General features: G+C 35.5%; 1 protein-coding gene across 1 annotated transcript; it reads right to left on the reverse strand.

Moving 5' to 3' along the window:
• Positions 1-189: 189 nt before the first annotated feature.
• Positions 190-25,252, reverse strand: tgm1l1 (transglutaminase 1 like 1). Its single transcript, XM_051860608.1, has 14 exons — positions 25,077-25,252; positions 17,895-18,172; positions 17,593-17,784; positions 16,031-16,282; positions 11,456-11,574; positions 10,425-10,532; positions 10,111-10,288; positions 8,434-8,572; positions 7,984-8,176; positions 7,414-7,567; positions 4,693-4,977; positions 3,523-3,683; positions 3,227-3,363; positions 190-1,553 (listed from the first exon to the last, which is right to left on the reverse strand). Exons 2-14 carry the CDS (start codon positions 18,169-18,171, stop codon positions 1,406-1,408), a joined length of 2,343 nt encoding a protein of 780 aa, XP_051716568.1. The 5' UTR covers position 18,172; positions 25,077-25,252; the 3' UTR covers positions 190-1,405.
• Between the last annotated feature and the right edge of the window lie 1,475 nt (positions 25,253-26,727).

Here is a 26,727-nt window from a genome sequence, read left to right on the forward strand (position 1 = left end):
AGAAAAAGTAACGCAAAAGTAATGTAACGCATTACTTTTCATAAAAAGTAACTAACACAATTAGTTATTTTTTTAGGGAGTAATGAAATATTGTAATTCATTAGTCTTAAAAGTAACTTTCCCCAACATGGGTAATAAACAATGCAATTTGTAATGCAACACTCTTAATTAGCAAGGAATGCACAGGTGTTTGGTGTGATTGGATCGTTTAATAAACCTTTTCAACAGGTTAAGAAGACAAGAAGACAGATGACATGTTCAAATGCAAACACTCCCTGTTTTACTTCATCTTTCCAAATCAAACATATCTTTTCTTGTTAAGGCAGGCAAAACATGTTCAAAAACAACTACAGAGAACAAAATATGCTGTTAATAAAATAGTAAAAGAGAATTACATTACATAGATAAATAATACAAACATACATAAAACTTTTATATCCTTCATAAAAATCTAATATGTCATGAAGTATAAGTGACTTCATTATGTATTCATAGTTTAAGTGTTCAGGAATAGTGTTAGTTTACAGTCTTTGCAGTAGCAAATTAAGTGAAGATACAACAGCATTTTGCATCAGACCAATGCAATTCAATATTAACTCAGTTCCTTGAAGGCACATTAAATGAAATCATAACAGTCATTATAGTGAACAATATTCAATATAAGGCAGCAGAGAAGAGGGAAATGAAACTACATGTGTTTGGCTACTATATATATATATAGATTAACATTCATTAAAAAAAATAATACTCATATATGGTATGGTACTCATATAATATCCCAGGCCTTACTACAAACATTTGATCAGCTAAACTGAACCAACAAACAATAAACCATTTTTAGGACTGTTAACCAATAAACCATTTTTAAAATAAATAATGTGTAAAATGAAATAAATGAAATAGAATTAGGCACATACAGTAGGTATTTCATAAAATAGCGTGTGAAAAAGATTATTTCTTTAAGATGTTTTTGAAGAACTTTAAAGAAATAACCACATGGCTCAGTGTAACCCATTTAAAGGGATAGTTTACCCAAAAATGAAAGTTCTGTCATCATTTACTCACCCTCAAGTTGTTCCAAACCTGTATGAATTTCTTTCTTCTGCTGAACACAAAAGAAGATATTTTGAAGAATGTTGGTGATCAGACAGTTGACGAGCCCCTACTATGGAGATCAATGGCTACTGTCAACTCTTTGATTACCTACATTCTTTAAAATATCTTCTTTTGTGTTCAACAGATGAAAGAAACTCATACAAGTTTGGAACAACTTGAGGGCGAGTAAATGATGACAAAAATTTCATTTTTGGGTGAACTATCCCTTTAACAGGTAGTTATGAATATGGGATCTGATGATACTGAAATCACACTGTGAAGGGATACAGTTCATAACAGCAGACTGAATTCACTGGCTTTCTTGAACATTGATGTCGGCCACGCCATGCACCTGCGTGAGCTGTTTGCAGTCCAGAGACGCCACAAGCTTCCTCTGGCCGGCTATCGTCGGGATAAAGTGCTCCGTCACTGTTACATTGGCATGCTTGCCTACATCACTGAGAAAACATTGAAGAGAGAGACGACACATTAGTGGGAGAAAAGTGAGGACTTCTTTATGTGTAAATATTCAGCAATTCAAACACTCATGATGAGCGGCCAAGACACAAGAGCAGTGAACTAAATCAATCAAAAAGATGCAGGGTTTTATGGTCTTTGTTCTCAAGACTTATTTCTTTTAACTCTCCCAAAAGCCTGTTTGGAGATTTGCTGCTCAATTCGCCTGGAATTGATAAAATAAATGACATCTTAAAGAGTTGGTTTAGCCTTCCCCTGGCCATGGATTTAAGACTATCGTGGAATTTTCTCACACAATCCATTGACTGCTGCTGCTTCTGGTTGTTTTTAGTGGGAAAAGCTGCCCATAATTGCTGATCTAGGATCAGTTTTCTCCATAATATAGCATACTGGGGAAAGAGATTTGGTGTTTGTACTCGTGAGAGCGTCAAAGGTTTCTGTTTACAATGTGTTTTTGCAGTGTTGGGCAATGTAGCCAATCACAAACATATCTGTTGATTTCTTGAACGCAGTGGCCAATCAGATGTGTTTAATGTGTTTGAGTTCTGCACAAATCCTCTCATTATAAGTTAACATAACAAACAACGTGTAGACATTATGTAGGCTAAATAAGAGATTTATTGTGCAGCCCGCTTCATTTATTATAGAAGAACTTTGTGAGATCGCGATGAATTGAGATGACAGCTTTTTAGTGATTATAAAGGAAGCGCTCTTTGCGCAATTTCTAGGTGATATATATCCATTAAGAATTTGAATACAACTTTTGTTTTGCTGCATTAGGTAAGGCAATGGTTTGCTAAGCCAAATCAGGCATACAGTAAGCTTGCTTCTGTGCTCAAATTTTTGTGGTTTGTGAACGTATTTTCAGTTTTCATTTTAATTTTAGATAATTTTGTTATTGTTATGTGCTTTTTGTCATTTTAAAATAAAAATATTTCTATTTTGCTTTAATTTATATTTATTTCAGTTTTAGTTTTAGTAATTTAAGTACTTTTTTAAATAATTTTATTTCGGTTAGTTGTCTTTTTATCTAATATTTATATTTAATTTTACTTCAGCTTTATGTCAATTAATGAAAATGATTTTATGTGCTTTTCATCATTTTTTTATATTTCTATTTAGCTTTAATGTATATTTATTTCAGTTTTAGTTTTAGTAATTTTAGTACTTAAACTTCAACTTTTTATTATTTTATTTCAGTTATTTGCCCAGGCAACATTTCTCATTTAAGTTTATCATCTAATATTTATATTTTATTTGCTTTATTTTTTAATTAACAAAAATTTAGAACCATTTCTAACATGAATTTAGTGGGAATCAAAAAATATTCTAATGGAAATTCCTGCAGGATTTTATTATATTTACAGGTCTTACTAAATCTTGTGTGACATTTAACAAAACTCTACTTGTATTTTCAACAACAATTTCAATTAACAATTTTCTTTAAATATCCTATCAGGGCATTTTATTCCATCAATAATCAGAATAGTACTATTGGGAACTATGTGCTCTATGAGATCTAGCTTTTGTGTTGTGTTTTGTTGGGACAGTCTTTCAGGATTGTTTTCAAACGGTAAGATTCCGATGGAATCCTGCTCATGTTCCATTCTAACTAGTCAGGATGAGTAATCTTGAATAATTTTGTGGCTCTTACCCCACTATGATGGGATGGAGGTCTCTCAGCCCCAGTCCTTCCACTCGGATCACCACATTGCGCAGAGTACAGGGCAGAGGATTTGTGAACGTGATCTTCGCGGACGTCTCCTTACCCACATACGCCTCTCCTATAGGCTATAATGAGAAGCAAAGCATATTTACAAACCCACTCATTTGTTTTAATATGGGACCAATTTTAATATACAATAACATATTCTGCAAATATATTATTGTGGGCAAATTTGAGAGTAAACACAACTGTGAAAAAGCAGCTGAAGGTTCTGGATGTCTCACCTCAATGAGGAGATCAGGTGTTCGCAGCCTAAAGCTGGTCTGATTGGCCAAAACCTGCTGGGTCTCACTGACCCGTCCAGACAGGGTCATCATGAGCGCGGCCTGGTCCACCAGCTGATTCTGATACTGCATGTAAGGCAGGATCCAGTCAATGACCTTTTCTAAAAAACAGAAATAAAAGGAATCAGCAATGATCATGAGCTTTACACATGAGATTCCTCAGTATATACTGTATTCCGCATAATGTTTAAACACTCTCTTCTGGATGAATAAAAATAATTGCTAAAATGTTAATGAATGAAATATTTTTAAAATATCTTTGTTCATACAGTAGCTAAACAAATTTAAGTGCTTTTCTAAAGGATGTAAAATAGACATGAATTTCAGCAATGGTTATGAGTTTTACACTTAATATACTACTGCATACATATTTTTTAAACAGTATGTGAATCAATTAAATAAATAAAGTAATTATTAAAATATTAAGAAATAAAACAATTATTATTATTTTATATAAATAATATGTAAAAAAAATAAATAATAAAATGTTATAATATTATATACATTTTAATTAATATTTAATTAATTATTTTATCCACTAAATTTAAAATAGTTGTAAGAAACAATTTATAGTAAATTTACAGTAGTATATATGTATACATTTATTTACAGAAGTGCATTGTTTTCATTAAAATAATGTCAATGTAAAATACAGTATGCAATGATACAGTCACATGACATGCTTAATTAAGCAAGCTGCATCAAGTTATTTCAGAAATTAATGCGTTAAGTTGGAAGTACAAAAATTGCTAAAACTGAAATAAAAATGAATAAATGAATGCTATTAGTGTTCTTTTTACGATATAATGAATAAATAACATGTTAAATGTGGTTTTATGTTAAATGTGGCTGGAAATGGAAGCAGAATGCATTGCCGAATGCAAGTATTTCATACGTACAAAAAATGTATATTGTGCATACTGTTATAATAGTATGTGCAGCTAATATGCCACGGGAAAGGATTTATGAATGGCAGTGAAGTGATGCAACTGATGTTGATAGGTCACATGATAATGAAAACATACTTTTCTAATGGTCCTAAAGTAAGTTTCAAGCCAAATGCAGTACCTACTATACAGTATGTGGTTTCAGACACAGCATCAAACTCACCTTCCTGTGGCATCAGCTCCACATTAACCGTGTCCTTCTTCACTGTGCCCTTCAGCACGCCGGTGTAGTACATGACTGCCACCTGGCTGTGAAGGGTGGTTCTGCGGGGCTGAGAGCTCGTGTTCTTTACCACGATCTTCAGCTGAGCGTCTCCTCCCATGCGTGGACCTTCTCCCTCCATCCTCACCTCCACCTGCACGTCCTCAGCAATGGGACTGGAGTAGATGTCGGGTTTACTGCCATAGCGACAGGCCGTCTCTACTGCGATACGCTCCTCCTCAGAGTCTGATAAGGAAAAGAAAAATTACAAATGAGATCATATCCCAATTGTTTCTCCTAGTCATCAATGAAATTACATGATGAGCAAATGATAATTTTTACTTATGTTCTCAGACTTTCAGCAGAGATCACAACACTTCCCATACTAAATGACATAAGCTGCTATATATATATCCATTTCACTGCTCTATACTCTTACATTAAGTCAGTTATCTCATTTGTTTATATTTTGTGTAACTGAGACAATGATGCCATTGTTTCCTGTGGGTGGAACTCAGTTAAGTTAAAACTACCCATTTGGAGATAATGACAGGTATTTTGGTGAGAAGGCAGTGGAATGTTAAGCCATAAACGCCAGTTAAACCGGGCATTGTGTGTTCTTGGCTGCCTCTGTCCTGGCATTTGCCAGTAATTCAAGCTCTGTATTGTAGGTTGCTCTGGTAAGACAGCATTGACTAAGAACATGAATTTACCTCCCAAATGAAATAAATCTCACCTCAGTGAAGTTGGCACCTCATAAAATGAAATAATCCCCGAAACGATGCCATTTGATTGTGCCAATTTGTGCTGCAAAAGTGAACGTTTGTGCTGGTTTCTATCTATTGGAACTATCGGCCAATTTTAAAAAAAATTGTCGTTCCTGTCAACAATTCTAGAGAAGACTGTCTTTCAACAGCTTTCTACTTATTTAAATGGAAATGGTATTTTTTGATAAGCTCCAATCAGGATTTAGGGCTCAACACAGTACAGAGTCAGCCCTTCTCAAAGTGTCTAATGATTTGTTTTTGGCTGTCGATTCAGGAAAGTGTGCCCTTTTAGTTTTAATTGATTTAACTGCTGCATTTGACATTATTGTGCATGATATACTTTTGAAGCGTTTAAGACTGTGGGCAGGGATTCAAGAAAATGCTCTTAATTGACTTAATTCATATCTTTCTGTGAGAACATTTTCTGTGGAATTAGGACATTTTTCATTCTCTTCTTCTCTAATTAAGTGTGGGGTTCTGCAAGGATCGATATTGGGTCCAGTCCTATTTTCTATTTACATGCTTCTATTGGCATGTATATTATCATCCCTATAGAAATGGGGGATAATTCTTCCAAACATATAATTAATCAATTAGGCCTATTTAAATCCAAGGTACATAATCAAGCAAGGAGTCTTGGAGTCTTTTTTGATGCTGAGGTAAAATTTGATAAGCATATCAATTCTGTGGTTAGAGGTCGTTTTCTCCAATTAAGGAATATAGCGAAATCGAAACCTTTTTTGTCTTTAAATGATTTGGGAGTTATGCATGCTTTTATTACGTCCATACTGGACTATTGTAAGTCATTGTATTATGGTGTTTCTCATGCATCGCTTTCATATCTGCAGTTCAAAATTTTGGTTTAAAATGCTTCTGCTAGGGACTAACCGGGTCAAATTTAGGATTAAGTAGAGTATAAGATGTTAATATTTGTTTTTAAGGGCTTAAATGGGCTGGCACCAAGTTACATCAGCAAACTTCTTCAGCAACATTCATCCTCTAGGCCTTTAAGATCTGTACAAAGGTTTCAGTTAATCATTCGCAAGTCTCAACTAAAATCAAAAGGAGACAAGGCTTTTTCTGTTGTAGCTCCTTGTTAATGGAACAGTTTACCCCTCCATGTTAGATCTTGTCTCACCCTTGATGCATAAAATGAATTATGCATCAATTTAGACTCATCTCTTCTCTCTTGCATTTGATCGTAATTCATTTTATGCAATTTTTGTAATTGTATTATACTTTGTTTTAAAATTTTAGATTTTATGTGAGGTATGTAAAGTACTTTGGTCAATGTGTGTTGTTTTTAAATGTGCTACATAAATAAATATGATTGATTGATTGATTGACTGATTGGTTTGTTTTTTGAGATATTCAACTTTTTTTTTTTTTTTGGTTGGGTGACGTCACTCTCCAACCCATGTTGTTCAAATCGTCCCAAACCAGTGCCATTCATTTGTGCTCGGTTTGTGCCGTAAAACAAACACTGTAACTATTGTCCTTCTGCAGATATAATTCAAATGTGTATGAATAAATGTATTTACTGTAGTAATACACATTTCGGTGCTTTATTTTCATTAAAATTATGTCATAATGTAAAAAAAACTTAAATGGTACTAAAATAGCCTTCAATTCTTTATGCAAAATTGTATAAATTTTCTTCTTACTTTTCTTTTGATTTTAAAATCTAATATTACATAATATGATTTCTTTTTTGATTGGCATTTGGATCTAATACAATTTTCTCTGGGAAACTGTTCCAATACAAATGTTCTTAAGTGTTCTCCTAATTTTAATACCACATTATTTCATCATCATGTAGATAGATGCTTTTGTCTTTTCATGTGGGTACATGCAGGACGAGACATTGAGACTGATGTTTGAAATGTCTGAAAGTAAATGTGTGTGAGTTTCTCACCTTCAGGATATTTGTAAACGTTTGTGATGTCCACACGCTCATCAGAGCCAACAGCTTTAGTGCTGATGCAGTGGCCGACGGCTTTCTTCTCACTGTGGATTTGACTGAAGGTGCCATCGAGGTTCCTCTGCCAGTAAATCTTATCACTGTTCACCTACAACCAAAAAAAACAGCAGAGGTTTAGAGCTGAGAATCCTTCAAAGAGACATGACTGTCAAGATAAATGCAGGATTTTATAGAGGGTATGAAGAAATATTTAACACGGATGCCAACATGTCGGGGCCAGCCCGTCCTCTAGGACAGGAGTGAAATCAGAGCAGAACTTGATTCTATTTCTATCAATTAGGAATTGAAAACGTTATCGTTTAGTTGTAACTAAAACTATTAAAAATAATTTCTGAGTAATTAAAATACAATAAATAAAACTAAAATACAAATATTAGATGAAAAGCCTTTATTTGTTTGCAGTCAATTTGACTAAACTAATGTGCACTTTTGTAGACAGAAAGGACGTGGATGGTTGTTCTATGGATATAATGATCATTTCAACATTGACAGGTCTGGACTCACCTCAGCGAAGACAAAAGGTGCGTCGTATTTCAAATAGACCTGTCCAGAGCGTATAGCGGCCAGTGATGCCGGGCCGCAGCGGAACGTCCCATGACTGGTTTCCTGGGGCGTGGAATCCACGGCCTGCCAGCCACCCATACCAGGTGGCAAATCTGGACGGGCCATCCAGCAATCATTCCAAACATGGAAGTTCCTGTAGGGACAGAAGAAAAGAGGAAATTAGGGATACAGAAAGAGAAACATATATAGGCAGGGCCATAACCACCATAGACATTAAGGGGTACATGTCCCCACTATTAATTAGGCCTTGTATATAGGTCAGTATAAAATGATAAAATCCAATATTACTGTTGTATCATCGGTCAGAGAAACACAGACCAACCGATACAACAGAAGTATTGGATTTTTAGCATTTTATACTGACTTCCATGAAAAAACACAAATGCTCACCATACAGAGTCAGAGTTAAGGTCATGGATCGGTTCCATGTTCTCATCGAAATACACATCTGTTGTCAAGGAGACATCCGTATCATGGGCAGACTGGAAATTAGTTACGGAACGGGCAGGAATACCTAGACATCTCAGTACTGGGACAGAAATAGAAACAGAGTTATTCATCTGTTTGTAAATATTCAATATAATGACATGAATTGCAGTTCAAATGTTTGGGGTCAGTACGATTTTTTTTTAAAGAAATTACTTTTACTCAGGAAGGATGCATTAAATTGATCAAAAGTGACAGTAAAGACATTTATATTGTTACAAAGGATTTCTTTTTCAAATCTATGCTGTTCTTTTGATTCATTACGGAATCCTAAAAAAAAAAAATATCACGGTTTCCACAAAAATATGAGCAGCACAACTGTTTTCAACATTGATATTAATCAGAAATGTTTCTTGAGCAGCAAATCAGCATATTAGAATGATTTCTGAAGGATCATGTGACATTGACTGAAGCAATGATGCTGAAAATTCAGCTTTGCATCACAGAAATAAATTATATTTTAACATATATTCAAATAAAAAACAGTTATTTTAAATGGTAATAATGTTTCACAATTTTACAGTTTTTACTGTATTTTTGACCAAATAAATGCAGCCTTGGTGAGCATTAGAGACTTCTTTAAAAAAACATTTTAAAAAATTGCACCAAATTTTGAATGGTAGTTTAAATCATATCAAACTAGGAAGAGGACAGAATGAGATAGGTGAGGCAAAATAACTGAATTACTGTGATGAGAAGTAACGATTGCAAGAGTCTCACACAGAGTAAAATACTATTAATGTCTGTGTGTGGAATGAACAGTATGCAGATAAGAGTATTTTAAACTGAAGTTCACTACAGGGGTGTTACTACTGTTAACCGGGGTCAGCTATGAATGTCACAGCGCTCTGACTGCAGTAAAGATAGCTTGCGGTTTATTGTATATTTTGTTATTCCTATGACATCATATTCCCTCCCAAAATCCACTGATATTACAATTTGACCATGTGATTTTGATGTGTGAAACATCAAAAGATAATTGCAGGGAGCAGAATGCAACCTGACTGCAACAAGATGCAACAAGACTGATCTGGGAAATTTTGTCTTTCATTGTGAAGTTACTAGTTGGCTGGTGACTTTTTTTTAGGAATTGCAAAAAAAAAATAAAAAATGCATGATTGAAATGACTTTTTAGGGGCCATTCACACAGAACATTTTTGCAGTTAAAAATGTGAGACGCAGGGCAGTGAACTGGGAAAAAAAAGACACATTTTTTAAAAGTTGAACATCTTTAAACTTGAGCGGCATATTTTTAGAATGCAACATCATGCTCAAGATGCTGCAAAAGACACAAGTCGCGAACGGTCAAACATGTCCATCTAGATCATGTTGTTTACATAGAAAAACCACGACAAAGTAGTGCAGTGCAATGGAAAGCCACGTTCCCTTACAAAGGTAATCACAAACACTGACTTCGGATTGGCTGATGTGTCTTTGGAAGGAGGGGTTTTGGCGAGAGTGTTATATACATACGCTTACAGCACTTTTATGTGATTTTTCACAAGATTTTATGTTAGATCCCCACAGCTGGAGCCTGAATCACTAACCACAAGCTTGTGGTTGTTATCTGTACACACACACCTGTGGTCGTGATCCCAGAAAACACCCAGCACTGCCCGTATTTGACGGGTTTTCCTCCTTCTTTGTGGTATTGCCTGAGGATTTCCACACTGCCACTCCAGGCCGTGGGAGACGTTCCACCCGCGTAATTCCCAGACCAGTTTCCCTCCAGAACACCAAGGTCATCTGGAGCATTGATCTAGAACAGGGAATCAGATAAAGTCAAGGCTTTCTGAGGTCAAGTGGGTAAAGAGTCTTTGTAAAGAGTATCAGAATAATATGGCACTCTTTACTTGACCCGTTCCATTAATATTGACGGTCGGGGTGGTACTCACCATGGCAGAAATGACTCGGACCACACTGACAGGATTTCCTCTACCTGAGGGAGGAACCTCACTATTATCCAGCACAAACAGACAGGCCTCCAGAATTCCTTCATCAAACTGTGAGAGAGAGACAATTTCATTTGGTGCAATGGTGCTAAACAGTCAAATCTTGGTCCAAAAATAACACTCCCCAAAGCTTTGTTGTGTAAACAAATTCCAGTTGCTTAGTTCACACACATTTTCTGCTAATTTCACAGTAAATTCTTCTCTGTTTTTTGGGTTTTTTTCAATGCAGTCTATAATTGTGGTATAATTAATGTCAGATTTGGTGTCTCAATGTCTCAGACTGGTTTGGTGCTTTATGTGTTGTTCAGATGGTCTTTTCCTGTAAGTGGGCGGATCTTTGCAAGAATAAGTTAAACTTTTTTTTTGGTGATAAAACAACAACAACAAATAAACTAACTAGGATCAGTGTTGTTATTGTTAACTAAAACTATTAAAAATAATTTTTGATAATTTGAAAACTTAAACTTAAAAAAAAAACGTAGAAATTTAGGGGTTAAAAATCGCCTTAAAGTTGAAGTCAATCCATTTGTTGAAGTTGAACTAAAACTGAAATAAAAAATAAATTAAAGATAAATAGAAATAACTAATAAAACTGACAAAAGCACATAACAAAATTACTAAAACTTAAATTATTAAAACTAAAATTAAAATGAAAACTAAAGAGATTAAAAAAAACAGCTAATTCAAGCAAAATCTTAATAAATACTATAATAGTATATAAATACTATAAAATAACACTGATTATTATAGAAAGCTGTGGAAAGGAAAAATTACTAAAACATAAAATTTTCAGCCTGACAAAAATATATATATTTTATGAAAATAATGCAAAACACAGTTTCACGGCAGGTCATTTTTTATGGGGAGTAAATTCTAAGTTCACCTGGCATTGGTATTTGTGGTAATTAAATATGTGTCATTTATGATTTGCATTGTGCTTCTTTTTTTTTTGTGCTCTATTCTGATCTCCACACCTGGCCGAAGTTCCACGTCCGAGCTCCAATCTGCTTCTCAGTGCCGTAGTAGATTCTTCCAGTATCATTTAAGACGTACTCCTTCAGCTCTTTCTCACCCTCCATGTACACCGTGTCCTCTGAGAAGAAAGAGAGAGAGAGAAAGAGAGTCATAAGGGAGGATGAACACACAGTTCCAGGATTTGATACGGTGGTTTGGTTCATTTGAAAGGAAAGCAGTCTTATAGAACGACATCATCAACTTCTGGAATCTGTTCTGTCCCAATGGAATGTTCTCTGTTCCTGCACCAGGGCGTGAACACAAGGGAGGTGCACTCAAATGGGGAAAGGGAGTGAATGGAGGCACTATAAAGTAACGGAAATGATACTAGCGGACTGAAAAGATTACAAAACGAATGGAAAAAATCACTCAGACACACTGGAGAAAAAGACCAGTGTAACGGAAAGAGGCTTGGAAGAGTGAAGCAGTGAGACAGAAGAAGATCAGAAGGACAGAAAAACAAACTTCTGAAACAGTGTTGTTATTGTTATCTAAAACTAAAACTATTAAAAAATTATTTAAATAAAGCTGAAATAAAATAAAATATAAAGATTAGACGAAAACCCTAAACTTGACAGCCTTGACCACTAAATGAAACTGAAATAAATAAATTAATTAATTAAATTAAAATTTAAAATAAAAATATATAAAAATACTATGATAACCCTGTTCTAAAATGAAGGACATGGCATTAATTAAACGTGAACCTGGACCACAAAAGCAGTCATAAGTCGCATGGGTATATTTCTAGCAATAGCCAACAACACATTGTATGGGTCAAAATGATCGATTTTTCTTTTTATGCCAAAAATCATTAGGATATTAAGTAAAGATCATGTTCCATGAAGATATTTTGTAAATTTCCTACCGCAAATATATCAAAAATTTATTTTTGTGAGTGGATATGCATTGCTAAGGACTTCATTTGGACAACTCTAAAGGTGATTTTCTCAATATTTTGATTTTTAGGATATCGTCCTATCCTAACAAACCATACATCAATGGAAAGCTTATTTATTCAGCTTTCAGATGATGTATAAATCTCAATTTCAAAAAATTGACCCTTTTGTGGTCCAGGGTCACAAATAGTAAATAAAAGCTAATTAAAAATATTAATAAATACTATAATAGTAAATGAAATACTATTATAACACTGTTCTAAAATGAAAGACATTCCATTAATTAAGAAATATTTGTGTCTTCATTATTTGTGTCTTTGTATCTTCATTTTTTCCCTTTCTCTAATCAAAATGATTATAAAAAAAAAACATTTCTCTTTTTTTGGAAATATTGTTTTAAAGGGGTCATGAATTGATAAATCAAATTTTCCTTGATCTTTTGACATATAGGTCATTGCACTATAAAATTATCCTGTTTCAAAACTTCTTCTTTAATCCAAAAACAGCTATTGTCACATTATTACATCAGTGCGATGAAACACCGCCTCTGCAGAAGAAGATCAATGCCTACTTGTACATCATTGCCTCTTTAGCCCCGCCCACCAATTGGCACATGTCATGTAGTAGTAAATATGAAATAGACGCAAACACAGGATTACTTCAGCAACAAAACGACAGAGATGCCTTTGATGATTACAATATGTGTTGCAGTGCCAAGTTGTGGAAAACCCCCTCGGTTGAAATCACATTCCGGTTGAAATCACGTTCCGGAGGGGAACTGCGATATGACTGAAAGGGCACTTTACTATTAGAGATTACAGGCGCAAGGCCCCACTTATTCACTTAGAATGCTTAAAGAATACTTCCTAAATTGTAACATCGAATCCTCATACTTTTATTTCCCTTGAGTAATTAATCAGTTATAATGAATAAAGTTAAAAAGCCTGAGCTTGATAAAACATTTATCTGTAACTCAGCTACACCCTGTTATTGAAATACTTCCCCAAATTACAACATTACATGTAGAGTTGCAGAGTTCAGCTAGTTCTGAAGAACAGGAATGAGCCAGCAGCTTTCAGCTTTCAGCAAAGCACAGAGCATAAAAATGTAGTGTTATAAAACAAACCATGCTGAAAGAACCCAGTAAAGAATGACAGGAAGGGGCCTGGAGTGAACGAGCAGCCAAGGAGGGAGAGAAAGAGAGCAGGAGAGGGAAAGATATATTTGACATGTGAATCGCCAGATGAGGTGGGGCAGTGGAAGAAATGTCAGAAAAAAATGCAGAGAGAGAAAAAAAATAGAAGGAGAGAAAAAGGATTACAGTGTTTGGAGTGAAAGGTGATTTGGCAGACCTCTCTCTTTCTTTAACAATCATCTCTGGCATTCAGCGCAGGAAGGAGTGCACAGTCCGAACCACCCAACAAAACTAGCTTGTTTTGATTTTGAAGTCTTGATTTTGTTTTTGGGCTCTACTAGAGTAAGTTTTCATGTTTGAACATTCAAAAAGAACATAATTTTCACATATTTGACATTATTGCAGCTCCTCTCTTCCCAGTAGTTCCTGGCTGGACCAGTGATTTGTCAAACACTTCGAGCATGTTTCAGAAATGTCCCACCCCTTACAATAATCGCGAGTTTCAACACACTACTAACTAACTCAACCAGGCCCCGCCCCTTTATTTTGCATATGTCTTGGGTGGTAATTATTTAAAATGAGGAAAATTTGGACGTGTTTGTTCCTGGAAGAAAACTCAAGACTACAATGGAGGCGTTTCAGGGAGTTCAGAAACAGTGCCCACTGAGAATAACTCCCTTTGGAGTGACTTTGTGCTTTGTGAGCAGGCGTTTATCAGCAGATCCCTAATATATCCGCTGATAGGCGGATCCACTGATAGACGCCTGCTTTCAAATGCTCCCGTGTGTATCTGTGTAAGCGCTCGGTGAAGAGCGTCAAAGATGTCTATTTACAACATGTTTTTGAAGCGTTGATCATTGTAGCCAATCACAGACATATCTGTTGAGCACGTGAACTCAATGGCCAATCAACAGCGCTCGAAATGCTAGAGGGAAATGTTGGTATCATCACATTTTTCAAATTTCAGTACCGACCTGGTACCGAAGTTGGTACTTTTGACAACCCTACCTGTAAATCCATGAAAAGTCATTAAAAAGTTTGTGTAAATACACTTTTTGCAAGAATGGAACAAGTAAAGTGGAACATAACAATCTAATACATTATATTTCAAAGACCTTCATAAGGAAAGCACCTCATCTCCCGCAAGCATTATTTAAACTGATTGATGCGTGACAGAGATGATGTAAAACTGGCCAACCTCTCTTATAATGGCAAAATTAGTTATGAGTTATAGCCAGTGGTTGCAGTGAAGCCAAAGCAGTTGTTAATCCAAACTTATGCAACATAAATGGATTTCAAGAACACGCTCATTCCTCCTGTAGACTGACGTAAGTCACTGGGCCACAAGAGGAAACTTGCACCTTCGTGTTATATTGCGTTAACAGTTGCCTGTGCAATATTTAAGGCTAAATATATCAGCGTTTCCCAGACATGCTTCAGTGGAGGTGTGCGTTGGCTTCTCGACAGTGGATGAGTCTGGTACAGTCATCATCGCTGCATTTCGACATGTGACATGACATAATTCATGAATGCATTGCATTCTCTGTGCTGATGCAAATGGAATTATGGCTAATCATGAGCATAAAATATCTTCTTAAAGGATCATGAAGCCCTAAAATATTTTTGAGATGATAGCACTTATGTTTTTTTTTTGTTTTTTTTTATTAAAGTGCCCGTATTATGCTATTTCAAAGGTTCCTAATTTTGTTTCGGAGATGTCCTACAATAGATTTACATGCATCCAAGGTCAAAAAAACACTTTAATTTTCATATAATATACATTGCAGCTTCACCTCTTTTTCACAGTGTCTGAAATGGTTCGATTTCGGTCTCTCTAAACCCCTCCTTTCTGAGAGCCTACTCTACTCTGATTGGTCAGATAGCCCAGTCAGTTGTGATTGGTCTACTTTACTCTGACTGGTCAGATGGCCCAGTCTGTTGTGATTGGTCTACTCTGCTCTGACAGCATGAGATAAACTCTTCCTGGCCTCAGCTACAACTAGTGTTTCAGGGCGGGTCAAAGTAGATGTTGTTCACAGGCAGCCAATGAAGACTATATGTGGGCATTATGCAAATGCGTTACAAACCTACAAAGGTTCATGCAGGAAGTAAGACTGGAATTACTGACGACTCGTTTAAGCAGTTCAGAAACGGTTATTTCTTTTAGGAGACAATAACTCCATTCGTCGTGTACTTTGATCTTTGAAACTTTGCAGACCTTTTACACTCACAAACAGCTATATTACACAATAAATGAAAGGTAATAGCAAAATAGGGGCACTTCAAGGGAAAAGTGGGTAATTTTCTGTTTTTCAAAACCATTCCGTCGGTTTAAAAAGCAAAGTTGAACCAAAGTCACGTTAATTTGGAGTGGTGACACATCTACATCATCAGTGTCTGAGCTTTTCTCCACATTATTGATAAGAATGAACTCTTTCAATCTAATTGTTGAGCTGTATTATGTATAAGATTGCATATGTTGGAACATCTTTTTGTCTTACCTTCACACCAGGGGTTGAAGAGCATGTAAATGTCTTTGTCAGGGTCATGCGTGGTAGTTTCGCCCGTCTTCAGACATTGCGTTACGACGGTCAGCTTGTACTTTCCGATGATGGCAGTGACGGAGGAGTTGATGGACAGCTTGGCTCGGTTCATGTTCTGCTCCACGATCTTGGCCTCCCAGCGCTCATCCTGGAGTTCGTCCACCAGCGGTATGATGATGTGCGTGCCCTTTGACACCAGCGGGAGCGGCCCTGAATGATGACATGGACATGAAACACATGGTTTGAGAAGAATGTGATTTATTTGGATCTAAGTTTCGAAATTCCTGGTAAATTATTACATGAGGGAGAATTCCAGTCAAATCCAAGCAATCCAACTAAGCTGAAATACTGTGATTCAGTCACACAAAGCCAGATAAAACACACAAGACTTGCACAAATGAAACCTGGTACTTCCTTTTTCAATTCCTGTTTTTTTATGTAGAGGAAATCTTTGATTTTTTAATAGCTAAAAAGTCATGCATTTAAATGTTTATGTGTTAGAAGTGAAACATGAAAATAGCTGTGTAAGAAAAATAGTACACATGATGTCAGCAGAAAGTAAAAGTCAAGTTACTATTTTTGTTGAAAACTTACTTTCATGATCCAATCAATTGCTGATTTTTTTTCTGACATTTTTTGGGGTAAATATCCTGTTTCTCTCTGAAATTTGGAAGTTAAATAGATTGCGAATCGGACCACATCAGTAAGTTCGAAAACAGTTGAATTATCGTGTATGGGTGTGTGTTATTATTGTGGTTTTATTGTTTATCTCTCTAACTTCCTATCTCTACAAAAGAGGTGAGCTGTATCATTAGGTGTGGTTTAAGAGAGAAATTTCAAAACCACAGATGTGTTTACGCCCTTATCAGTGAGACAAGTTTCAGGCTGAGATGAGCACTCAAACTGCGTTTGCCAGTCTGAAAATAATAATTTCAATCTGCAGTCAACAGGAACAATAGAAAGACTATACTTGAAATAACGACATCTGATATTTTTCTCCATGAGCAAAAGTAAAATAGACTGAGGCTATTTTACTCTGGTGAATATTTCTTATTTCTGAGTGTTTAATACCTTGAGGTGTTGACTATTAAAACACCATTGAATATTTCCACAGTTATTGGCCAGGAAAAAATATACATTTCAATGAACTCTGGATGACTGGTTGTGGGGCACGTTGTCACAATGAGAACTTACTGTTTACTGACACTTATTTGGACAAATAATTAGGGATGCACTGAAATGAATATTCTGGGCCGAAACCAAAAATTCAGGTCGCATTTGGCTGAAAACCGAAACCGAAAATGAACCAAAAATAGCTATTTTGGCCGAAAATTTTTGGTAGCCGAAATTTCGGTGCAAATAATACCTCTATTCATAACAAGAAGTTTTAATTTTATGCTCTTATATTTCTTTTATTTTATTTTCTATCTATCTATCTATCTATAGATTTTACTTTATCTTTGAAACCAACATTCAAAATAGATAAAGCACATATTTATGCAACTTCCTTTCACACTCACCTATCTTCAGTTCCAGGTGAAGTTTATCTGTGTTTGGGTTGAAAGGTCGTGAGAGGTCAAGCTCTATTTGGAATGTCTGTCCTCTGCGGATGATGAGCTGGTCACCGTAGTATTGATCCGTGCGATGCTCCTTCCTGTTCCGATCAGATTTCCGGCTGAGCAGATCCACAGAACGCACTGCTAGAGATAACACTGATGGGGAAAAAATAGAAGAAAGAAAAGATTGAGTTTGAGGACATTCAGATGAAGTTTTTATGTATTTGACTGTCAACAAGCTGACTGTCTGAGATGGATATTCTCACCGTCTAGCTCTGTACCAATGCTGGGAAGCACTGGAGATACCGGCCCTTCTTCTTCTCCATCCCCACCATTCTCTTCTTTGGTAAAATCTTCTGAGATGCTCTGTTGTCGGACGCAGCATGGACAAGCCCTCCGTAACCAACGGCGACATCCGCTCTCCTCTTTCTTCACTTTGGCCTCGGTGTGTCTTTCAGGGACGGCACGACCGTTGCTTTCAGAGGCACCGTGGAAACGGCCCACAGCGGCGTTATCTCGGATTGACAGTCTTTCTCCTGGCATCCTGAAAGACATCATACAAAATAATTACTGTACATGGAAAATTAAAGACTTGAAATAAGTGGAATAAGCTGACATTAAAAGTTTAACAATGGCATTTGTTGATAATGATTAATCGATGAAGCAAATTCAAAGAGAATACAAACAAGATTTCATAAATCAGAGAACCAAGACTTAACTTAAGTCTAGCATCTGCCTACTGTAAACCCTAACGCTCAAAAAATTAATTGGTTTGAGTAGGACAAACTTAAACAAATTAGTTTAGTCAAATTAACTTTTATTTAGTATTTAGCACTTTCTTTTTCTTTCAAGTTCACAGAACTGATATATTTTTATGTAAACTGAACTATTGCTGTACTCATTCAGCAAGTGCTATACCATGCTTTTGTTAACATTAGCAAATTAGCAAGTTAGCATTTTCTGAATTAGCTTGTTATAGCTAGCTAATTTTACGCTAATAAAAATGTTTACATTAGGGTTACATGATAATTTTAAGTTAAATGGGTGTACTCAAACATTTCAAGTTAAGAACAATTCAACTGTAGGAGTACAAAATAAAAATCAGCCAGTTCTGCTTACTTAAACTTTGAATTTCTAAACTTAAAAATTTTGAGCCTCAAATATTTTGAGTTTTGCCAACTTATTCAGGTTTACAGTGTATGGTTGCTATGTCAAAAGTGATACCAAGCATTTGCATAATGCATCTGTCAAGATATAAAAAGTTCTTAACTTCGAAATGGAACAAAAACAAGTTAGACATAGATATGGGCTTGGCTTGAGAAAACATAAAGTGTGAAGTTTTTGGTATTGAGGTTAACACAAGGCCCTTTCCCCTGCTTATATTCTCTAGCAATACTCATGTAATTAATTCACACTTTGTGAATGTGGGAAGGACTTTAACGCTTTGCAGAAAACAAAATAAAAATGAAACCAGAGTCATACATGTGCATCCAGTATGAATCATAAGTAAGATGCAATAATGCATTGTAATTGTTTCTTTTTGTATTTTCTCATTCAACAAGACTGCATTTAAATGGTGTTTAAAGATCAAGCTGGAAGTAAAACATCTGAACAAAATAAAAATCAGTACACAAAACTGGTTTAAAACACAAAATATATGATGATAGCTGGATGTATCTCATGGAATTAAACTAGGGATGCACCGATTTGAAAATTTTGGCCGATACCGATAACCGATAATTCTTTATATTTGAAAGCTGATAAATGATATATTGTCCAATATATTGGCATAATCAAGAAGTGCATGAGTTGGAAAGAAAAAGTCCCCATACATCTGCGTTTCTCCAGTGTTGTTAAAGTAATTGCCTGTTTGGTCTTGGTCTGTAAACTTCAACATGCCGCTTAAAGATATAGGAATTATCCAGCATTGTTTCCACCATCAGATCTGTCTGATTGCCATTAAAATAAACATCAGTGATTGTTCACAAATGGTCAGTGATCAGTAGTTTTTTGGTTTATTATGATTAATTCACGAGGAATAGAAATGCTGACGTTGCACTGTTCTGTCCCAGTGACGCTGAGTAAACACTGAAAATTAGAACCATGTGTTTTCCTCCGAATGGCCTTGTGCTCTCCCTCCATCTCCTCAACATGTTTTCTTCTGTTTTCCCAAGACTTTCCCATTTCTCACAATTACCAAATTCCAAACTATCTACAACCAGCTGCCTGCATTTCTGAGACTCATTCCCTTGAATTTCACATAAACCAGACACGCCTCTGCATGACTTTCTCTTTAACATCTCAGCTGTTTCTCCTCAACAGCAAAGAGATTAAATGAACAGCAAATTGAGACTTTTGTAAGATTGTTCTCATCAGATTTTTCTCTTAAAACCCCAATAGTCTCGCTATGTTTCCATCCACCTATTTTTATGTGCATTTTAGGATATTGCATAAAAAAACTCTGGATGGATACACCAAGATGCGCATAAATTCTAAAAATGTGCATAAAAAACATATGCACTACCCAGCAGACCAATTTCATTGAACAGCATCTCAAATGTTGGTTTGGTCATTCAGAAGTGCCTGAGCCAAAGTCTGTCATCAGAATGATTTGGTTTAATTCCCGCCCAGAAGCGTCTCACATGATTGTGTTCCCAAACACCAGCATTCGAACATAAGATAATATAACAGCGTTTATTGCGTTTTTAAAACCCAAGTCATTTAATAAAAAGAGCCACAGTGGCTTTCCATATTGCAGCAACTTCCATTTTTATTACAGATATTTTGCACCAATTTCCTAGGAAGTGATGATTTTGCTCTCTTGAACACATGGGATGGAAACGCTGCTTTATTCAAAATGTTTTATGTGATGGAAACATAGCTAATGTCAAAAAAAAAAAAAAAACTATATTTCTCTGCATTTCTCTTCTTCTCTAAATTGCTTCCTAATCTTGTCTAATAAATCTGGCATTGTATATTATGTTATTGATTCTGACAAACTGCTTTAGTTCCTCTTTTGTAAGTCGCTTTGGATAAAAGCTAAATGCATAATTGTAAAGTAATGTAATGTCTCAAACGGTGCTACGATTTGCAGAGATACTAACGTCTGTAATCCAAAGTCAAAGAAATCAAAGTGAACTCAAACATGAACTCAAACAAATGATCTGAGCTGCTATCCACATTCATTTTATAGCTCTAAACTCCTAACTATTGACTCATTTGAGTTTCTTTTTTCTTTCTCCAAATGAATTTTAGCTGAAACATCTCAGACATAGATGGTTTGTCAATAAACATAACTGAAAGCTCATTTAAGTCCCTTTAGCTATGAAAAAACAATAAAATTGTACTGCACGTTATTGATATTTAAAAGTGTTGTAAGCAATTTCAGCTATTTCGCCGACTTCCATCAGATTTAGCCACTGAATTACACCGCCTTTAAACACATCAGACAACATGTTTGCCTGTGTTTACGATTTAGCTAAAAATGTCCAAAGGTTTACCAGTTTAACACAGTCAAACACTCACAGTTCTGCTCATAAGTTTGCAGCTGTATATGTGATCATGTGTGCACAAGTATGTGCGCAATGCAGCTCTGGATGACTGTAAGTCACTGAAGCCTGCAGACACTACAGTTACAGGACAGGACAGACTAGAGGAGAAATGTGAATTCAAATAACATCTTTGTGTTATTCAGTTAGGAAATATGCACTCATGATGAAACAAGGTTGAACTGTGATGTCATGAGAACTTCCACGAGGCGTGATGAGTCGCCTCCAGCTTAAAGATTCTCAAACACTCTATTCAAGCAATTCTCTGTGTTCAACCAATTAGCCGCACAATTTCCTAAACACAAGACTCAAGAGGTCACAACCTCTACGGCCCTGCAGGCACAAAGTGAGACAGCACTGAGAGGGTTATATCTGTCTAGGAAGGAGAATCTGTTTAATGAGACTTTCAGAATAGATCTTAAGAGTTTCATAAAAATCTAATGGAATTGAACATTTACTGAAATGTTGAGTATCATATTTGATATATAAAGCTTTTATGGCCCATATAGTATGATATAGTGAGAATATGGAGGAAAAAACATCTAAATTTTTTCAGAGGCCCAAAAACTGCAATTTGATGCAGTTGCTCATATTTATATGGCTAAAAAAAGTAATAAATACAATCAATGAGATCTTAATAACTATATAGCAGACTACTTGCAAGATTTCAATATTTTATAGCAAAAAGACAATTTTTAGAATTATACAAAAAAAAAGGCCTTTTACTTGCTAAAAAAAAAAAGTCTAAACTACCAATCAGGCGACAGAAAGCATGTAGAAGATTGTGGACAAAAAAAATTTTCAGCAAAGTTTTCATTATGTTAATAATTTAAAGGCCTTTTTTGTGTATTACATATGATACAGTAGGTTTAATACGGTTAATGATTCAAATTCTTCCAAGACCAATATTCAATCTATAGCTCTATATTCTTACTGTATGTTGTGGCTGTTTTTATTTCCCTAAAGGACTTTTAGGAGAAACATCTTTGTGTTTCATTTTAGCATCAGTGGTGATTGAGAACTATTAGGTTCCACGAGCTATGAAAGAGCAACCTCTAAGCAACACATTTTTCCACTGGCTGTAGTGTATCATGAGATGCTGCAGGGATTTATGGATGTTTAGAATGAATCTTTCATGTATACATAGACAGCTATGATTAGAATGCTAGAATGCCAAACTCCAGCCTGACCTTAAGCCTGACCTCTCCAATGCAGGGCAGCCTTCCTCACACATCTGCTCACGCCAAATCATGATTCACTGTGACCCATGACCCCTGCTCGCTAATTTTTGCAGGGCATATTGTTACACTGTGAATCTTCATATGTGTCTGTGTATATTAAAAACTGTAATTTTAAAATGTAATAATATTTCACAATATTACTGTTTTTGCTGTAGTTTTGAACAAACAAATGCAGCGCATAAGAGACTTCTTTGAAAAATCTTACCAACCCTAAAGTTTTTGTATATTCCCACTTTTGTGACTATGTGTATGAGAGCCAATGTAACTCCAGCAGCTGGTCTAAAGCCAAAGATAGAGCAAGCAACTGGCAAATATGTGCACATGAGAGGGGCGGATACAGATCTACTCCACTGAGCTGTATTTAGATTTTAAAGGGATAGTTCACCCAAAAAAAAAGCAAATGTGCCCCAAACCACTTTTTTTGTTCGTAAAGCACAAAAGGAGATGCTAAGCAGAAGGTACAAATGTAAATAAATTAGTTTTGTGTAAAGAACTGACTGAAATTTTAATATTATTCACTTAAAATATTCTCATTCACTAATGCATACATTGCTATTGGTTTGGGAATGCAGAAGCATACAGCTTCAATTTCGGTCTGTCGTTCTGTGCAAAAGCCGTCTCTTATTGTATTCCACAAATCATATGGATTTGGATCAACATAAAGGTGAGTAAATAATGGTGAATTTTCATTTCTAAGTGTATTATTTGACTAAAGCAGTGCACAACAATTGTGTGTTCGTGTGGGATCTCTTGGATTACACCACCCAAGTTTTATATGGCACCAAATTATTTTAATTTCACACCACAAGGCACACTATTTGGAGTGACAAACGCCCAACTCGGATACTATGGATACGTCCCAGACTGTTACACCTGGCAACGGCGTTATAAACAAAATGAAAATAAACAACTGAATGCATAAGTTCTCACACCTAATGAAGTCATCATGTGACACACCTCTGTTCATCTTCAAACTTTGATGCAGAACTTGACAAATACAGAAAGACTGGGTTTATCAGCGATTGAGAAAGAACACGACTCGACATGCTGTTCTTACATCACAGCAAATAGATGTTTTAGATAAGTTAATGTTCTAGTTCATCACAGCTAACAAATATATTCTCTAAGAATGTTTTGCAAACGTTCCCATTAAGTTATGAAAACATTATTTCTGAATGTTTTCTGAACATTTAAAATGTCTTTTTTTTTCTTTTTTTTTTTTTTTAATTAAATCGTTTTTTCTTGGTTATGCGAACGTTCAGTAAACGTTCCATTTTATCACTCTGCAAACATTATGGGAATGTTTCTTTTCAATGTTGTCTGAACATTCTGAAACAAACATTTTAAAAATGTCAGACGAATGTCCTACTACAAACATTGTATAAACATTTTTGTGCTGAGGTTTTGAGAACATTGTTAAAGGGCAGATAACTTTGAGCAAACGTTCTATTAACGTTACAAGAAGAACGTTTGCTCATGATCGTTAGCCAAAATTTTTATACAGAACATTCAGAATATCCACCCAACAGAAGCTTTAGTTTGAGGGGAGAAGATTTTACCAGAGAGTTCCTATACAATCAAATAGGTAAATTGACTATCATTGACTAACATTTAATTTATGAAATGTTAGTCAACGACAACTGCGATTTCATTAATTCAATAGTTTATCATAACTGAGAACTATCCCTTGTTCGACAGATGCTAAACACATAAAGGTTCATGTTTACAGCCGTCGGTGGAGTCATGAGGAGACGAGCACATGATAATCACACTGACCAGTAATGTGGAATACACAAAATCCTTGTTTAACTCAATTGGAAAAAGAAAAAAATCTTGAAAGCAGCAGCAGCCCCAATAAATTGGAAGTAGTAAAAGAAACAGACACATAATATAACAGGAAAAGCTTTGAAATCATCAGAATGTGTCTCTTTCATTTATGCAGAAACCAGTGATGGAGAGATACAGATGTTCTCAGGTCCAGATGAACTTAAGTATCTGAACAATGTGAAGAGCTTTTTGTTTAGTTCCCCACCCTATCAAATCAGATACAGCTGGAATCCATAAGCAAAAACATCTGGAAATCATGAAGTCTCGCTTTAACTGTTTCTAGCCAAGTAATAACATATATGCTAATGTATGTACAGTATTTGCACTCCTAAAAATGAATGAATGCCACTGCATTATAGTACAGTATTGTCTGCTCTTAAATGCTTCATAAACTTAAAACGAACTTCACTTCATCATTTTTGCTCAATTACTTGATATTTTGCTTTAAAAATTACATTCAGGCATTTTTTAAGTGTGGCTTCAGTCCAAATACATGATCAATGTATTACATATCCTTAAGACATATTAGACAGTTATATGAATAAAGAACAACTGTGGCTTGTAACTGTGGTTTTAGTTTCTCCGTTCTAAAAAAAGACAATTCACATCAATCACCAAAGCGAAAGTGCAAAGACACAGTGAAAGTGCAACGGTCCACTTTATAAACATCACCACAGTTATAGTTTATATGATTATGGATCATAATCTGATCTTTTAGATCTTCATCGGTGCGTTCTGAACAGCGCGTGAGACCAAGCACTTCTGCTCATATCAAACAACAAGACTGACAGTATGTCATTGAAAAAGAGTAAAGAAAAAGATTTCTCCTTACTTTTGTAAGCTGGTTTTCTTCACGGGATTCCGATAGTTTTCTTCAAAAATATTTACGAGTGCAGCACACGCAAAACTCTCAGCAGGGTCTGATGATCACCACTGTACTAAGAAAGATTTGTACATGAGCCGAGTTATACTACGCCCATCAAAGACGCCCACCCCCCTGTAACCACGTGTTTATCTTAAATATGAATTAATAAACATTTCTCTTTTTGTATTTTGTAACACCCTTATTGAAGACTATGATCTAGTCTTTCATAATGTATCTTAATATCTTAATGGTACTGCTGTTGTTTCTAGAATGTGTCTAGAAGGACAACTTGTAGTTATGAATGAAAATGTTTAAATGTAGGCTACTTGTCCCCATGCAGTCTCCCCTTCACTTGTCAAATGCACAATCCTCCTAAAGTTTTATTAATGGGCAGTGATGGTTAATGGATCAACATTTGGGATTTGAACACTAACTGTACAGATACCAGTCTTGATATTTAACTTTATTTTATAAGGAATTCTTTAAAAGGACTGGGTTATCTTACAAGAGCGATTTCCCTTTCTACCCTAAAAATAGTTTAGAGGAAGTGAAACTGCAAGTGCAAGCTACAACCTTTCATAAAGATATATGTGTTTTTAAGTTTGCTGGTCCAAACACTGTTACATTTGCCTACACTGGGGCATAAATGTTCCTTTAAAGTACCACCACAGTGTGTTATGCAATAAGAACAAACAGTGTGTGTTGCGTTCTGTCAAATAATTCAGCAAAAGCACATCCACAATCCACAGGAATTGGACTATCAAAAGCAATTTAATCAAGTTTAATTTTAAGACATCAGATTTGAACTTGTGTCTTTTAGTCCATACCTCAACTAAAAAATGACTACATTTAATTTTATCAGACAAACAGTTTTAAAATCAAATTTCTCTTTGAGGAAAATGGACCAAAAATATTGATGACATCATCCTGCACTCAGGGGCGTATCCAAATTTTTGTCCAGTCAAATAGTCTCGAATGTTTCTCTCTCTCATATCAGTTGCCTCCCATAATTCCATAATTAATTTCATAGAAGCATGCCAACACAGAATCATTTCATTTAGTTATGACAATGTGAATTAGGTTTTTTGTTGTTGTTGTTGTTGTTGTCATTGCTTTTTTTAAGGTCCTTTGATACACTGTAAAACCTGATAAGTTACGGTAACTCGAACCATTTGAGGAAGCCGATTGCCTTAAACCATTTAAGTTTTTAAACCCAATAAGCATGAGTACTGTAAACTCATATACAGTACATTAAGTTAAATTCACTTATATTTTAGTGTTGGTTTACTCAATCATTAGAGTAAACTCAACTTAAAAATTTTAAGTTTATTCCACTCATTCAGTTTCAGCCAAATTCATGTGAACCACTGAAATTTCAAAATGTTTCGAAACACTACGTAACGTAACGAAGCCTCATTTACTGAAATCATGTGACTTTGGCAGTTTGATACACGCTCCAAACACTGATTTGAAACAAACGAAGCTTCAGCTTCGAAGCTTCATGAAGCAGTGTTTTGAAATCGCCCATCACTAGATATTGTTTTTTTGGCTCACAAAAAGAATTCTCGTCGCTTCATAACATGAAGCTTGAACCACTGTAGTCACATGAACTGTTTTA

This window comes from Ctenopharyngodon idella, chromosome 2, assembly GCF_019924925.1.
Source record: "Ctenopharyngodon idella isolate HZGC_01 chromosome 2, HZGC01, whole genome shotgun sequence".
In the NCBI taxonomy this organism is placed as follows: Eukaryota; Metazoa; Chordata; class Actinopteri; order Cypriniformes; family Xenocyprididae; genus Ctenopharyngodon; species Ctenopharyngodon idella.